The sequence below is a fragment of the Chionomys nivalis genome, chromosome 14 (assembly GCF_950005125.1).
Source record: "Chionomys nivalis chromosome 14, mChiNiv1.1, whole genome shotgun sequence".
NCBI lineage: Eukaryota > Metazoa > Chordata > Mammalia > Rodentia > Cricetidae > Chionomys > Chionomys nivalis.
This window is the reverse complement of record NC_080099.1, coordinates 18,530,427-18,546,160: the sequence shown is the minus strand read 5'-3', so window position 1 is coordinate 18,546,160 and position 15,734 is coordinate 18,530,427. Positions and strand designations below refer to the sequence as shown.

General features: G+C 41.0%; 1 protein-coding gene across 5 annotated transcripts in view; it reads right to left on the bottom strand.

Moving 5' to 3' along the window:
* Spire1 (spire type actin nucleation factor 1) overlaps window positions 1–15,734 on the bottom strand; it is a 124,385-nt gene that overhangs the window by 94,132 nt on the left and 14,519 nt on the right. For all 5 annotated transcript variants that reach the window (XM_057788428.1, XM_057788431.1, XM_057788430.1 and 2 more), the window contains exon 2: window positions 6,159–6,193. In XM_057788428.1, coding sequence (XP_057644411.1) covers window positions 6,159–6,193 — 35 coding nt within the window. The remainder of the gene's footprint in view (window positions 1–6,158; window positions 6,194–15,734) is intronic.

Below are 15,734 nucleotides of genomic sequence, written 5' to 3'. Positions count from 1 at the left end.
CTGAGAACACTATGGGTCAAGGATGTGAAAACATTTTCCAGGTGGCTGAGGGATAGCTGTGTAGCACAGCACTAACTTAGCATGTGCCAGGACCTAAGCCAAATACCCAGCACTGAAAATAATAAAACCTTCCCAAAGAAAGAGGGGTGGTAAAATGCTTGATTTTAAGAGACATCAGGCTGCCTTAAGGAAAAAGGCCTAATTGCATACCTACATATACTTTTCTTCTGGCTTGTTTGTTTTTTTGAGACAAGGTTTCTCTGTGTAGCTCTGGCTGTCCTGAAACTTGCTCTGTACACCAGGCTAGCCTTGAACTCACAGAGATCCACCTACCTCCTGAGTGAAAGAATTAAAGGCAGGCACAAACATTAAAGGCAGAAACACAAAGCCAGTTTCTCCTGGCTTTCTTTATACTCCATTTCAATTTGATTTCTATAAATTGGGAAAAATATTAAAAAGAGGATTATAGTGGTATGGTAATTTCTCAGAAAATTAGGAAACAACCTTCCTCAATACCCAGCAATACCACTTTTGGGTATATTCCCAAAGGATGCTCAATCATGCCACAAGGACACGTGCTCAACTATGTTCATAGCAGCATTGTTTGTCATAACCAGAACCTGGAAACAACCCAAATGATCCTCAACTGAAGAATGAATAAAGAAAATGTGGTACATTCACAGAATGGAGTACTACACAGCAGAAAAAAATAATGACATCTTGAAATTTGAGGGCATATGGATGGATCTAGAAAACAGCTTTTTGAGTGAGGTAACTCAGACCCAGAAAGACAAATATCATATGTACTCACTCATAAGTGGTTTTTAGACATAAAGCAAAGAAAACCAGCCTACAATTCACAATCCCAGAGAACATAGACAAAAATGAGGACCCTAAGAGAGACATACATAGATCTAATCTACATGGGAATTAGAAAAAGACAAGATCTCCTGGGTAAATTGGGAGCATGGGGACCATGGGAGAGAGTAGAAAGGGAGGGGAGAGGAGGGGAGCAGAACGGAGAAAAACATATAGCTCAATAAAATCAATTAAAAAAATCTAAAAAAAAAAAAAGAATTATAGGAGCCATCAAGATGGCTCCATGGTTAAAGGTACATGCCACCAAACCTGGTGGTGAATGTGACACTTCAGAAACCACATGGTGGAAGGAGAGAAACAACTCTCAAAAACTGTTCTCTAGCCGGGCGGTGGTGGCGCACGCCTTTAATCCCAGCACTTGGGAGGCAGAGGCAGGCGGATCTCTGTGAGTTCGAGACCAGCCTGGTCTACAAGAGCTAGTTCCAGGACAGGCTCCAAAACCACAGAGAAACCCTGTCTCGAAAAACCAAAAAAAAAAAAAAAAAAACTGTTCTCTGATCTCTACATGCATGTATGAGTACACACAAACACACGCAAAATAAGCAAATAAAAGTAAAGCATACAAAAATAAAGTGAATTCTAAAAAAGGAATTATACGTTAAAAAAACAAGAAGATGGGAGGGATGTGAGGGCAGACAGAGGAGAGAGCAGAAAAGAAATAATACTAAGGATGTCTGGAAAAGTCGTATGGAATAGTACTATTTTATAAGCTTCCTAAACACACACACATGCAACACATAGAAAGAGATATTAAATGGAAATTACACTATATATACAGGGGATTAGGAACCTCCCAGGAGTCATAGTTTGCTAAATAAAAAATCCAGAATGGAATACCTCCCCCTGAGTCGTTGGGAGGGGGAGCATCTTAGTTAAGTTTCTATTGCTGTGATAAACACCATGAACACTCTGATGAAAAGCAATGTCAAGAAGAAAGGGCTTATTTTATTTCATCTTACAATTTACAGTCCATCGTGAAGGGAAGTCAGAGAGGAGCTGAAGCAGAGGTTATAGAGGAACACTGCTTGCTGGCTTGCTGCCCAGATTCGCTACCTTTCCTCTCATTTCTTTTTGTTTGTTTTTGATGTTGTTCTTTTTTGTTTTGTTTCACTGTGTAGCCCTGAAACTCCTGGCTGTCCTGGAACTCACTCTCTGTAGAACAGGCTGGCTTTTAACTCAAAGAGATCTACCTGCCTCTGCCTCCTGAGTGCTGGGATTAAAAGAATGTATCACCACCATCTGGCTCAGCTACAATTTTTTTTATACTTCCCAGAATGATATGCCAAAGAGAAGCGCCACCCAGTGTGCTGAGCCCTCCTACATCAATCATTAATAAAGAAAATGCCCTCACAGCCTTGCCTATAGGCAAATCTGATAGAGACATTTTCTTAATTTAAATTCCCTCTTCCCAGATGAACCTAGCTTGTGTTAAATTGACCAAAAAAAAAAAAAAAAAAAATTAGCCAGCTGGGCATGGTGGCATACTCCTTTAATCCCAGCACTCAAGAGGCAAAGGCAGGCAGATCTCTATGAATCAACAATAAAACAACAACAAACTAATCAGTGTGGGGTGGGGACAGTGTGTGTCCCCAAACAATACTGGATATAGGCATTGCTCCTACTTGTCTTCCCAAACTTTATGCCAGGTAGGATCACACACTTTGGTCACAGGACAAGAAGAAATGAAGATAGTGCTGACCTTGAAGCTTTGTCCTTAACAGCTAGCTCTAGTGGTACCAGAAAGTGATCTACAGACTGCTGTGGGGGATGGCCATCAACAGTTTTACCCAGCTGTGAACCCTGTGGGTCACAATAATGACCAGAATATGGTGCGACTGATATCCTCATGGCTGCACTACTGCCGTGAATGTTAGAGTAGCCAGCACTTTATACTGAATTTAAGACCTTTCCACAGGAGGAAACCAGGTACCCTGATACAATAATCTGGCCATAAACTCATGGCTAGTGAGGTGACAAGCCCTGGAAGAGAATTCAGACAGCATTCCAGCATGGGCTGAGGGGAGGGGCTCATAAGCTTCTACCCCTAGCTAAGGAGCTATTACTGGTGGTTGATGGCTGCTAGGGAAATATTCTATTTTGCTTTCTATTGCTGCAATAAACACCCTAACCAAAAGCAACGGAGGAGAGGGTTTATTTCATCTTAGCACTTACAGTCCGGCACGGAAGAAAATCAGGGCAGGAGTGCAAACAGGAACCTGGAAGCAGGAACTAAAGCAGAGGTCACAGAGGAACACTGCTTACTGGCTTGCTCCTCCTGGCTTGTTATACAACTGAGGATCATCTACCCAGGGTTGTCACCATCTCACAACAAACGAAAGTCAAGAAACTGTGATGGAGGTGTTTCTCAATTTGTTCCCTCTTCCCAGAAAAACTTAGCTTGTGTCAAGGCAACAAGAAAACTAACTAGCACAGAGAGTCAGCTTTCTTTAGGGGCCTGGCCCCTGGTAGACTGAGTGTTCCAGGGGATGGCTACGCACACATGGGCAGCACAAATTGTCTCAGCAGTTACATTTTAAGAGGAAAATAAAGAGGACATGAAACTTGGAGATGGGGGAAAAGGGGATCCAAGAGTAGTTGGAGAGGGAAAATAAGAGTAAACATGATCAAAATACACTGTATACAATTGTGAAATCTCAAAGAATAAACTAAAATTCACAGTTAAAAGGTAATTCATAACATGGTTTTTTTTTGTTTTTTTTTTTGTTTTGTTTTTTTTTTTTTGTTTTTCGAGAGAGGGTTTCTCTGTGGTTTTGGAGCCTGTCCTGGAACTAGCTCTTGTAGACCAGGCTGGTCTCGAACTCACAGAGATCCGCCTGCCTCTGCCTCCCAAGTGCTGGGATTAAAGGCGTGCGCCACCACCGCCCGGCTAATAACATGGTTTTTATGTGCTATTAAAACTCTATGTTGACTACATTGCTTTGATTAGACTACTACAGCCTCAGAAAAGGTAATTTCCCTTCTGTCCCTTCATGAGCCTATGAACCCTGCTTAGGAACCAGGACCCTCTAACAACATGCTCTATCAAGGCATGCTTCTTCACCTTCCTCCTGCCGTCCTTTGCAGCAGTCCGCCAGGACTCTAGGAAGCTGGGAAGAGAGGGCACTGGCCAGCCCTTCCACCACCGCCCACACCCACTCATAAGCTCAGGCATGTACACACACGACACTGTACACAGCCCTGACACAGCTAGCTCCATACATTCTTAGTCTGGCCTTCCTGCTGGCAAGAGTACAAAAGGCTTCGGTCTCACACTAGGATATGGGAGTCTCCTTCCTCAAGAGAAAATCAATTCAGAAACCAAGACAGGCTCTCAAAAGTACCCTTTACAGCCTAGTGCAACCACTCTCCAGGACTGGTTTTTGTGGTCAGTCATCAGGGACTCCATGTTGCTGCCTCAGCACGCTAGCTTCCTCTCTCCCTCCAACCCCACTTCTCAGGAACAAGCTGCACTTGCAGGCTCTATTCCAGCCCAAGAGTGCCTGGTTTTCCAACCTTGATACTCTTCTAAAACAAACAAACAAACAAACAAACCAAAACAAAAATTCACCACTAAAGAGCTTTTATTGATGCAGCCTGTAAACCACTAACATTCATAATGCCAGAAATCAAAACAAAATTTAAAGATACTTATTAATTTCACCAATTAAACCTGCAGCACATTAATATAAATAAGACTTTTAAGGAAGAAAAAAATTACCGTTGAACAAAAAAAAAAAAATAATAAAAATTTTACACCTTTCTAACACTCTAATGGGCTCGGTAGTGGGCAGCCAGGTCTCAGGTTTGCCTCTGCAGTTAGTCTGATAGTCACCCTCTCAGATATTACACAGTGTTAAAACCATGCTGATCTCACGGCAATACAACATGAGACAGGAGGAGGAGGAGGCTCAAGACAAGCTTTCCATTAGGACATTTCAAGGTCAAATGCAGATGGATGTGAACTGTATTTGTAGACTCTTAATTTACAATAGTGATATATTTTCTTTTTACAATTACACAGTCCTATGAGCTTAACAGAAATTATATTAAATATTTTATAGGCAAAGGTCTGGGGGAAAACTCATCACTCAGAATGTCATAGCTATAAATATACAGACCCTGAAACTACAACAATACTTCTCTCTTCTGTTTGAACCTACTCCTTTTTATCTTGTGAAAAACACATCAAAAATCCTAACTAAACAAAACCAGTAAGTTCTTTAAAAAAGAAATACTAAATTCTTAGTCCATTTAAAAAACTAATTTGAAAATTTTATACTTTTAAAGTTGAACAGGAAATATAAAAATGAATTGAATTAAAAAGAAGAATGTATTTTTAGTTTTTAATTATGCAAAATCTTTTAGGAAGCTTACATTTTACACAAAAGTAGTTAAAATTTACTGAAACCTATTATCAGTACTCAGATTCATTATAAAAGTAGACACAATTTCTCTCTCTCTCTCTCTCTCTCTCTCTCTCTCTCTCTCTCTCTGAGACAAGGTTTCTCTGCAGCCCTGGCTGTCCTGCCACTCAACTCTATAAATCAGTCTGGCCTCAAACAGAGATCCACCTGCCTCTGCCTCCCAGGCGCTAGAATTATAAGATTAAAGGCATGTACCATCACCACTGGCTACAATTTCTTAAATATATACACATTAACAAAGTTGCTAATATTCTAGTCTTAGATGGCACTCTGCTACTGGACAGGATGACACACACATATCGACAGCCCAGCATCCAATGTTATCATTGAAAACCCTGTAAGGAACACAAGCAATCACACAGAAACTCCTCAAATTTCACGTGAGAATCCCAAATAAAATTATCAAATGTATTTTAAAATAATAAACCCCCTTTAAAAATACCCAAGCATTTCACATTATTAATTTCAACTGAACAATGCCAATGTCTTAATTTTCTTGTTCTACTAAAGAAGTACTATGGAAGCTTCCATATCCAAGCATAGCATATCATATGATCATAACACACCAGATTGAATTATGAAAAAATAAGATAAACTTAAATAATGTTAAAATGGTAAATCATTTTACGAATATAGGAAATAAGCTACGTTTAAGCCATTTCCTCTAATGCTATAGCCAAGTAGACAAGGTAAATGATTTTTTTCACATTTGCGCTTCCTGAATAGAGAAGTTACATGCCTGTTCTAAATATAACATTATCTGAAAACTGAGAAACCCACAGCAAGAGTTCACTACTCAAGTCATGCCAAAAAGTATAAGACTATTTTACAGAAATATCCATACATTTATCTTACCTCTGTTTCTGTACAATGTGAATATCCCAATTTACCTGTAATAAAAATACAAAAAGTTACTTTCAAATGATTGAGGGCTTTTAAAGTCATAATATATTCAAGCAACTATAGTCACAGCTTAATTAAACATGTGAAAACAACAAATGGATAATTTTTTTTCATGTACAAAGTTGTTGGTTTATTCAGTTACCAAGCTGGCTGCATACTCATAATCCTAGAACTCAAGATGCTAGAGAGGAAGATCACTGCAAGTTCTGGGCTGGCCTGGTCTACAGAGCAAGTTCAGGACAACCAGGACTTACAAGACTGTCCCAAAAAAGAAAGAAATTTTTAAAGAAAAAGAAAACACTGCATTTATGATGAAGGGGGAAGGGGAAAAATCCATATGTGGTTGGTGCATACCTTTAATTCCCAAGGCAGAGGCAGATGGATCTCTGTAAGCTCAAGGAGGCTGGCCTACATAGTGAGTTCCAGGTCAGTCAGGGTTATACAGTGAGACAATGTCTCAAAAATGCAAACAGACAACAGAGAGAAAGGGGGACAGACAGACAGTCATTGACGGACTCTTGGGCTGAGGCAGGAAAATCTAGTTTTTGGCCAGCATGAACTAGGGAGTGAGGCCTTATATCAAAACAAAACAACAAAAAAGAAGAAAGAAACCCCTTGTACTGGTTGGTTGTGTGTCAACTTGACACAAACTAGAGTCATCAGAGAGGAAGGAGCCTCAGCTGAGGAAATGCCTCCATGAGATCCAGCTAAAGGCATTTTCTCAATTAGTGATCAATGGGGGAGGACCCAGCCCATGGTGCTATCGTTGGGCTGGTCGTCCTGGGTTCTATAAGAAAGTAGGCTGGCCAGGCAGTGGTGGTGTACGCCTTTGAGCCCACCACTCAGGAGGTAGAAGCAGGCAGATCTCGAAGTAAGTTTGAGGCCAGCCTGATCTACAAGAGCTAGTTCCAGGACAGGCTCCAAAGCTACAGAGAAACCCTGTCTCAAAAAATAAAACAAACAAAACAGAAAACAAAACCCCAGAAAAACAAACAAACAAAGTAGGTTGAGCAAGCGTGGGGTGGGGGTGGAGCAAGCCAGTAAGCAGCTCCCCTCTATGGCCTCCGCATCAGCTCCTACCTCCAGGATCCTGCCCAGTTTGAGTTCCCGTCCTGACTTCCGTCAGTGATGAACACTGCTGTGGAAGTGGAAGTCTAATAAACCCTTCCCTCTCAACTGGCCTTTTGGTCATGGTGTTTCATCACAGCAATAGAAATCCTAAGACATCCCTAGAACTCAACAACAGTTGGCTATACCAACAATAGTATTTTCTCATCAATGAGACATAATACCCAAGAACTTGTACAACCATATATTTTGTCAATTTGGGACAAAAATCATACTTTGAAAATAAAAGCTGCTACTTTAAATTTATTTAAACAAAAAACAGATAATAACTTTACATGGGGTGGCAGAAACTTTTAATTTTTCCCATCTATACTTTTCCCCCTGCAATTATTCATCTGTATATGTGTGTACACAAACAGGTGCCATAGCACATGTGTGTTGAGAAGGCCTTCCACCATCCAGGTCCTGAGGGTTGAACCCAGATCATCAGGCTTGGTGGCAAGCACCTTTAATTTATTAAGCACCTCATGAGCCCCATCTACTCATCTTACACATCACTGTCTAAGGCTTATACATGTCTGCACAGCCTTCCCTCCCAGGACTACTCTCCTAGTAACTCCTACCTCTCCCAGCCTACTACATCTGTACCTATTCACAGTATGGTTCTACCATGATTGAAATTTTTAATGCTCAGAAGGATTTAGCCATCTTGCTGTTCATGGTGACATCATCAAAGAAAAAAAATCATAGCTGTATGCCACCCAATTCTTCAAATGAAAAGTACAGTTGAAATCCACAGTCCCTTAATGCCTAATGATCTTACTATAATCCTATGTAATATAAAACAGTGCTGAAACTCAGACTAGAAAACAGGACCTTGGGTCTTGTAAAATAAAAAGTATATACAAGCAATAAAAATTATATGAGCATGCATACAAAATGACTTTAAGTTATAAGGCTTTTATATACCAGTGAATATATGGCATAAATTTGTTACTAACATAAAATTATACTCATATATGGTGATACATATTTTATTTATATAAGCATAAGACTGTTCAGACCATAATACTGTGGAGGATTACTTATAGGAGTTAAGACTTCTACAGAATTGTTAATTAATTTACCTAAGAACACCATTAGAAACAGCTCAAAGCAGAGCACAGAGTCTACCTGTGGGGAAACACTGAGTACTCTACTCTGTAGGAGAGGAAAACGAGGACAGGAGAGCAAAGTGTAACACAGAAGAAAGCAACATCCTTTAAAGAACACGGATCACATCACCAATAGGAAATAATTCTTTTTGCTTTGTTTTTTGTTTTTTGAGACAGGGTTTCTCTGTGAAACAGCCCTAACTGTCCTGGAACTTGCTTTGTAGACCAGGCTAGCCTCAAACTCAGAGAAATCCATCTGTCTCTGCCTCCCCAGTGCTGGGATTAAAGGTGTGTGCCACCATGGCCAGCGAAGATTTATTTATTTATTACGAATGAAACGTTCTGCATGCATGCAGCATGTCTGTAGGCCAGAAAAGGTCACTAGATGTCATTACGGATGTTTGTGAGCCACCATATGGATGCTGGGAATTGAACTCAGAACATTTGGAAGAGCAGCCAGTGTTCTTAACCACGGAGCCATTTCTCCAGCCCCAGGAAATAATCCATAAAGAAGAAAAAAAAAATCACAAAACTCTGAAACCAAGGGCTGGGGATACAGCTCGGTTGGTAGAGTGCTCACAGAAAGCACTGGGTTCATTTCCCGCACTGAGAAACCATGCCTATAATTCCAACACTTGGGAGGTGACAATCAGAGATTCAAAAGGTTAAGGTCATCCTTGGCTATATAGTGAATTTGAAGCCAGCCTGAGTTACACAAGATCCTGTCGTCGTCATGGTGCCCCCCCGCCCCCATGAAAGAAGGAAAGCAAACAAACAAGTATTAGACATTTGGGCTTGTTTGTTTATTTCACTTTTGAGACAAGGTCTGGTTATGTAGCCTTGACTGGCCTGGGACTCCCTACATAGATCAGGCTGGCCTTAAACTCAGAGATCTGCCTACCTCTCCAGTGCTGCAATTAATGGTGTGTGCGACCATGACTAGCAAATAGCTTTTTATTGGTGAAGATTCTAAATCCACTTCCATTACGGCATAGGCAGAGGAGAAAACAGAGCAATGCTGGGAAGTCATGGCTTGTGCTGTGTGACAATATACAAACCTAACCTGTGGGAAGGAGAGGAAACTCTGGGTGCTGATCTGGAACTAGAGGTATTTATTACCCAACTTGAAAACCTAGCTCTGTACACCAAAAATGGGAGACTCCACTTTGCAAAGGCACAATGAGCCTATCCTGCCTGATTCAACTCAGGAACCCTCAGCAGACTCCTGATGCTGGCTGGCTAGGACAACTAAAAGAAGCTGTGAACAACTTTCTGCACCTGAAAAATAATGAAATACTTAAGGAATTATTGTATGATGTTAAAAAGCATAGGCTACTGAAATTAGATTCCTTGTAATCACCTGATGCAAAACAAAACTTACTCTTCTTAAGAATACCAAATCCTCGTGTAAGACGCAACTGCACTTGGTTACCTCACACGAACTGCTGAGCATTCAAGAACACATGCCGGTTAGGAGCACAACATTCCCAGCCACCCACAAATTCTGCCATCCAAGTCCACGCCCAGGTGCTGACCTAGGAATGGGAATCCTAATCACACATCATCAGAGCTACAAAGGCCTTGGACAGGACTGCACAATCCATTTACTTTGCAGATGAGACATGGCAAGCCAGAGAAGTCACATAACTGGCACATGCTCACATGCCAACACAGCAGGTGGGAGGTGTAGGAACACCCCAGGGCTCATCTAGCCTTGTTATACATGCCAGCATGGCTTTGTTACCCGCTCTCCATTGCTACTGCCAAGGTCAGAAGGGGAAACTGCAGGCATCCATCCTAGCACCCCACTGCTTTCCAACACCTTAAGCTGCAGACACCTGTTTAGTGTCAGGGAGTTCTGTCTCATCCTTTTTGAGTCTTCCTTCAAGGGCTGGCTGCCTCTGCCTCAGAAAAAAACATATATATCCAAAGAATCCCTCTCAAACTCCAAAATCCATGATTCCACTTTCTATGTTTTCAATAACCTAAGCTATAGTAGGCCTTAACAAATCTTCAGATTATAATCACAGTGAATTAGCTCTTTGAATCGAGTAATAATTTCACTAGATTACATTTAGAACAGATTGTTTGTTGTTTTTTTCTCTGTGTAGCCCTGGCTGTCCTGGAACTTGCTCTGTAGACCAGGCTGTGCTCGAAAGAGATCTGCTTGCCTCTGCCTCCCAATTGCTGAGATTAAGGTTGTGCACTACTACTACTGTCCTCTAAGATAGATGTTAATTAAATCTGAAATGGCATTTAATCATTAAGTTTTCAAATATTTCAAAATTCTCAAAAATGCAGGGCTGATTTTCTCAGAAAGCCCTTAAAGTTCTGTATTTCTTAAGAATATAAGAACCATGGCTGTGTTGCAACCCCAAACCCCACCGTTTTGAGGGGGAGGGGCTTTCAAGACAGGATCTCTCTGTAAAGGCATGGCTGTCCTAGAACTTACTCTGTAGACCAAGCTGGCCTCAAACTCACAAAGATCCATCTGCCTCTGACTCCCAAGTGCTGGGATTAAAAGCATGCAGCACTACCACCCAGTTTAAAAACATATTTTTTAATAATTTATTTATTTCTAGTTTTACGTGCATTGGTATTTTGCCTGCATGAATGTCCATCTGACAGCGTTGGAACCCCTGAAACTGGAGTTACAGACAGTTGTGAGCTGCCATATGGGTACTGGGAATTGACTGGGGTCCTCTGGAAGAGCAACCAGCGCTCTTAACTGCTGAACCATTCTCCAGCCCCTTAAACTCATATTTTTAACTCAATGTAAAAGATCTGTTCTGCTATTAAGATAAGGCCCCCTCATGGCCTACCAATTAGGAAGACAGATCTTCCCATAAAGAAATACAATTGGTTTAAGTAAAGAAGGAGTCCTGGTAGACAATGCCTGTTACTTCAAAAAACAAAACCAAAAGCCATTTATTTTCAAGAGACATTTATAATTTTAATTTTTTTCATTTGTGTGTGCATACACAGCACAGAGCATGTGTGGAGGTCAAAGGACCACTCCCCACTGGCAAGAGCTGCTTCCCTCCTTCCACCACATGGATCCCAGGCTAGAACTCAAGCGCTTGCTACCAGGCATCTTCACCAGATGAGCCTCTCACCAGCCCTGCTACAGACATTAAACTTTAGATGCTAATGATCAGTAAAACTCCACTCATCCAATATGCTCCAAAAATCTCAGGAATATCTGCGAATGCCCCTAATAGATCCCTCAGCTTGGCTGTTCAGGACAACTATAAATGTTGATGAACTACACAGCCTGTTGGTAGAAATTAAGGTAGTTTCAGGAAAAAAAAAAAAAAAAACAAACACATATTCATGTAAATTTGTATTATTTTTAAATGAAGGTGGAAAGCTTTCTCTGGTGTGACAAGCCTCATCGTACTTGCTGAATTATCAGTCATATTATCAACAGGATGCAAATTAGCTGACTAAAAACAGCAAGATATACCCACCAAAAGACAGACCTATCAAAAATTTTAAGCTAAATGGTTAACATGTTGTCCTATGTGCTTCAACTCCAACTGTTAGACACATCTGACCATGTGTAAACAAGTTTCAGGGCTAAGCAGCTGAGAACAAACTAGTGGCTCCTTCCAACAAATTGGCATCAACGTTGTGGACTAAATCCACGTAAAACCTAAGAGGGCTTGGAAAGGAATTCTAGACACTAAAAAACAAAGTTTAACTGCATTTATTTTCCCGAGTGGGCTTTGCTTGCTGGCAGCATGCTGTGGCTCCTTTAAGAGAGTTTTTCCTGATTCAGCGGTAGCAGGAAAAAGCCGCACCACTTTGAAATGCTGGCTTTCTGGGCCATGCTGCCAGCATGGCCTCTGGTTCTTTCAGTAGACAGAGCATTTAGAAGGGGTTTGTGAGAAGCATACTGCGGCTTGCCGGCAACGTGGACCAGCTGTGTGCCTGGAAGAGAGGCAGTGTGTATGGCACTCGGAAGCAGCGAGCAGCTCTACCATGTTGGAATGGGCAAAGCAAGCAGGAAGTACCGAATATACCGTAGCAATGTTGCAGCTTAGATTCTTAAGTGCTTAGCATTTGAAGCACTTCTGGTCAGAAAATAATTATAGATATGCAATACAGACAAATCCAGATTAAAAAAGACCTACAAATGGGTCACAGTGTTGGATAAATGTACGTAGGTTTGGGAGAGAGAAGAAAAAGAATATAAACAGTTATAAAAAGGAGTAAATAGTTGCTTTTTTAAAAAGGTGAAGTCTTTAAAGAGACAGAGTACAGACAGTCATAGATTAAAAGGAGTAAAGAAAAATAAGTCATGTAAAGATGGAAAATTCACAGAGAGTCTGGATTATGTATATTATTGTATTTTCTTTGATTTTTTTTTTTTTTTTTTTTTTTTTTTTTTGGTTTTTTGGTTTTTCGAGACAGGGTTTCTCTATGGTTTTGGAGCCTGTCCTGGAACTAGCTCTTGTAGACCAGGCTGGTCTCGAACTCCCAGAGATCCGCCTGCCTCTGCCTCCCAAGTACTGGGATTAAAGGCGTGCGCCACCACCGCCCGGCTGAATTTTTTTTTTTACTGTAAATGAGCTAAGTACAGAGAAACATTTCATTGTATGGGCTGCTAAGCTAAACCAACATATATATCTTAAATGTATCTTGAATTCAAAACATAGGTCTAATGATATGTTGCTTTGGAAAAGAGGTTAGTCTTGTGTTTCCACAGAAGATGAGAACCTGTGGATTGCTTCCAGACTAATATGGTTTTGATGGACCAAGACCCCCATGAAAGGTTGCCTTGAACACCCCTCAAAAAAATTATTTCACCCAATAAACAGCAGGAAGAAGTTTGGACAGAACCACACCCATATTCCCAAATATTGTCTATAAATGTTTATTTACATTTAAAAGGGGAATATGCTTTAGAGATTTGCATTGGAATGGATCTTAGTTTATTGATGCAAATTTAAAGTCAATTTTGTTATATGTATATTTCTGCTCTTGATTAAGGTAATGTTTGTCCAGTTCACTTAAAACTATAACGTATAATTAAGAAATATAGGTTAATAGATAATCATCAAGCTTGTAGTCATGTTAGATTTTTCTAGATGTATAGAGATATATTTCAGATGGACAGGCATTCTTCAAATCTTTCAAAGACTATAGAATATGGCATTTAAAATGTTTAAGAACTTAGGACTTTTCATGACAGAAACATGTCTGCTCCTGGCAGCACCAGTTACTTCAAGAAGAAGATGGGCATCGAAGAGGCTCCTTATAGAGTTTGCTAGCTATTTGAGCAAGAAACTGTTCTTGCCTGGACTGCTTAACTGGGCATGGACATTCAAGACCCACGGAGAAATGACTGCTGAACTTGCCTAAAGGTGAGACAATCCTTCAGGGTTCCTGCTTCATGAAAGAGTCTGCTAGACATTTTGCAGGACACAGGAAAAAGTGACAAACTGCCTATATAAAACTGTCTTTGAAGTTTCCTGCTTCATGGAAAAGTCTTCTGGATACTATGTGCCTGTAGGCTGAAGATGGATGCCCCAACAGTACAGAAGAACTTCGGGTGACTGTCCAGGCAGCAGGAAGTCTCTGTCAATTCTAGAGTTTTGGAAGTTGCTTACAATGTACTTCCTGTTTACTTAGGTAATATTAGATCCTTCTGGAGTCTTTGATAGAATTGAAGAATATATAGTTATAGTTTTCCTTAGAGATAAAGAGATAAAGTAGATATAAATATTGTAACTGTAATTCTTGCTTAATACCTGTTCTAATGTAATTTTACTATATTAAAGTTAAAACCTTCCTTTTCATTTAAACAGAAAAGGGGAAGTGATGTGGATTTCCCTTTGAATGCTGTGAATATCACTGATTAATAAAGGAATTGCTTTGGGCCTATAACAGAGCTATAGAGGAACAGAGCTAGATGGGGAAAAGTAAACGGAATGCTGGGAGAAAGGAGAAGGAGTTAGAGAGAAGTCATAGAGCCGCTGCCAGAGTCAAACATGCTGAAACTTTGCCGGTAAGCCACTGTCATGTGGCGATACACAGATTAATAGAAATTTATTAAATTAATATGTAAGAGTTAGCCAATAAGATGCTGGAGATAATGGGCCAAGCAATGATTTAATTAATACAGTTTCTGTGTGATTATTTTGATTTTGGGCAGACAGGACAAATAAGCAGCCTCCTACCATACTTTTTCATGCTAAAACTGATAGATACAAACAGGTGCACAGCTTGCCTATCCCTCTCAGTTGTCCCATAAATCCCTGAGTAATTCGCAGACAGCAAGTCAGATACAGCCCTTGTAGTACAGTAGCTGCATTTTAGTCAGTGTAGACAAAAGTGAACACTGATGGCAACTGGTAATCTGCTACTGGGGCCCAAAGACAGAGAAAGGAAACAACAGAAATGACCCGACTTCAGTTAGCTAGGCAAGCTCTCTTGAGGATATTTAAACAAAGACCTTGGATTTGGGTAGGGCTGCCTTTTTTTTTTTTTTTTTTTGGTTTTTCGAGACAGGGTTTCTCTGTGGCTTTGGAGCCTGTCCTGGAACTAGCTCTGTAGACCATGCTGGTCTCGAACTCACAGAGATCCGCCTGCCTCTGCCTCCCGAGTGCTGGGATTAAAGGCGTGCGCCACCATCGCCCGGCTTTGGGTAGGGCTGACTTAAGACTGGAGGAAGAGCCTGTTGGAGAACCAGGAGGTAGCCTGAGTCCGAGATACAGCTGGTGGGCAGGTAGCTGACTGTGTTGGGAAAAGCAGGTGTGCTCTGAAACACAAGGGGCACTAATCAAGAGTTAATGATGAACACTATAATCCCAGCACTGGATGCAGATTCTATAAGTGAGACCAGCCTGGTCTACACAGCAAGGTCCAAGCCATCCAAGGCTACATAGCCTCACAGTGAGAGCTTGTCTCAAAAAATGAAAGAATGAGCTGATTGTATTTCCAGGTCAGCCTTGTCCAGAGGGACACAGTGCAAGCACAGGCCTGCCAGGAGGCTTCTGTCATTCTAGAGAGCAAGGGGGCTGAGGAGCCCAAGGTACAGCTACAGGATGTGAAAGATAAGAGGAGTCAAGAGATAACTCAAGAGATTGGAGATTTAACTAAGTGGCAGAATGTGTGCTTATGGAGTAGGGGCACCAGACACAATTTCCCAGTACTAGCATAGTAGCTGACTTTACAAGGCTCAGGCAATAGGACTCTCCTGAGTTTCTGGCCAACTGTGGCTACATAGTTACAAATTCCAGGCCAGCATAGGTTACATAACACTGTCTACAAAACAGGTGGGTGTGGAGAGGTGGGGTGG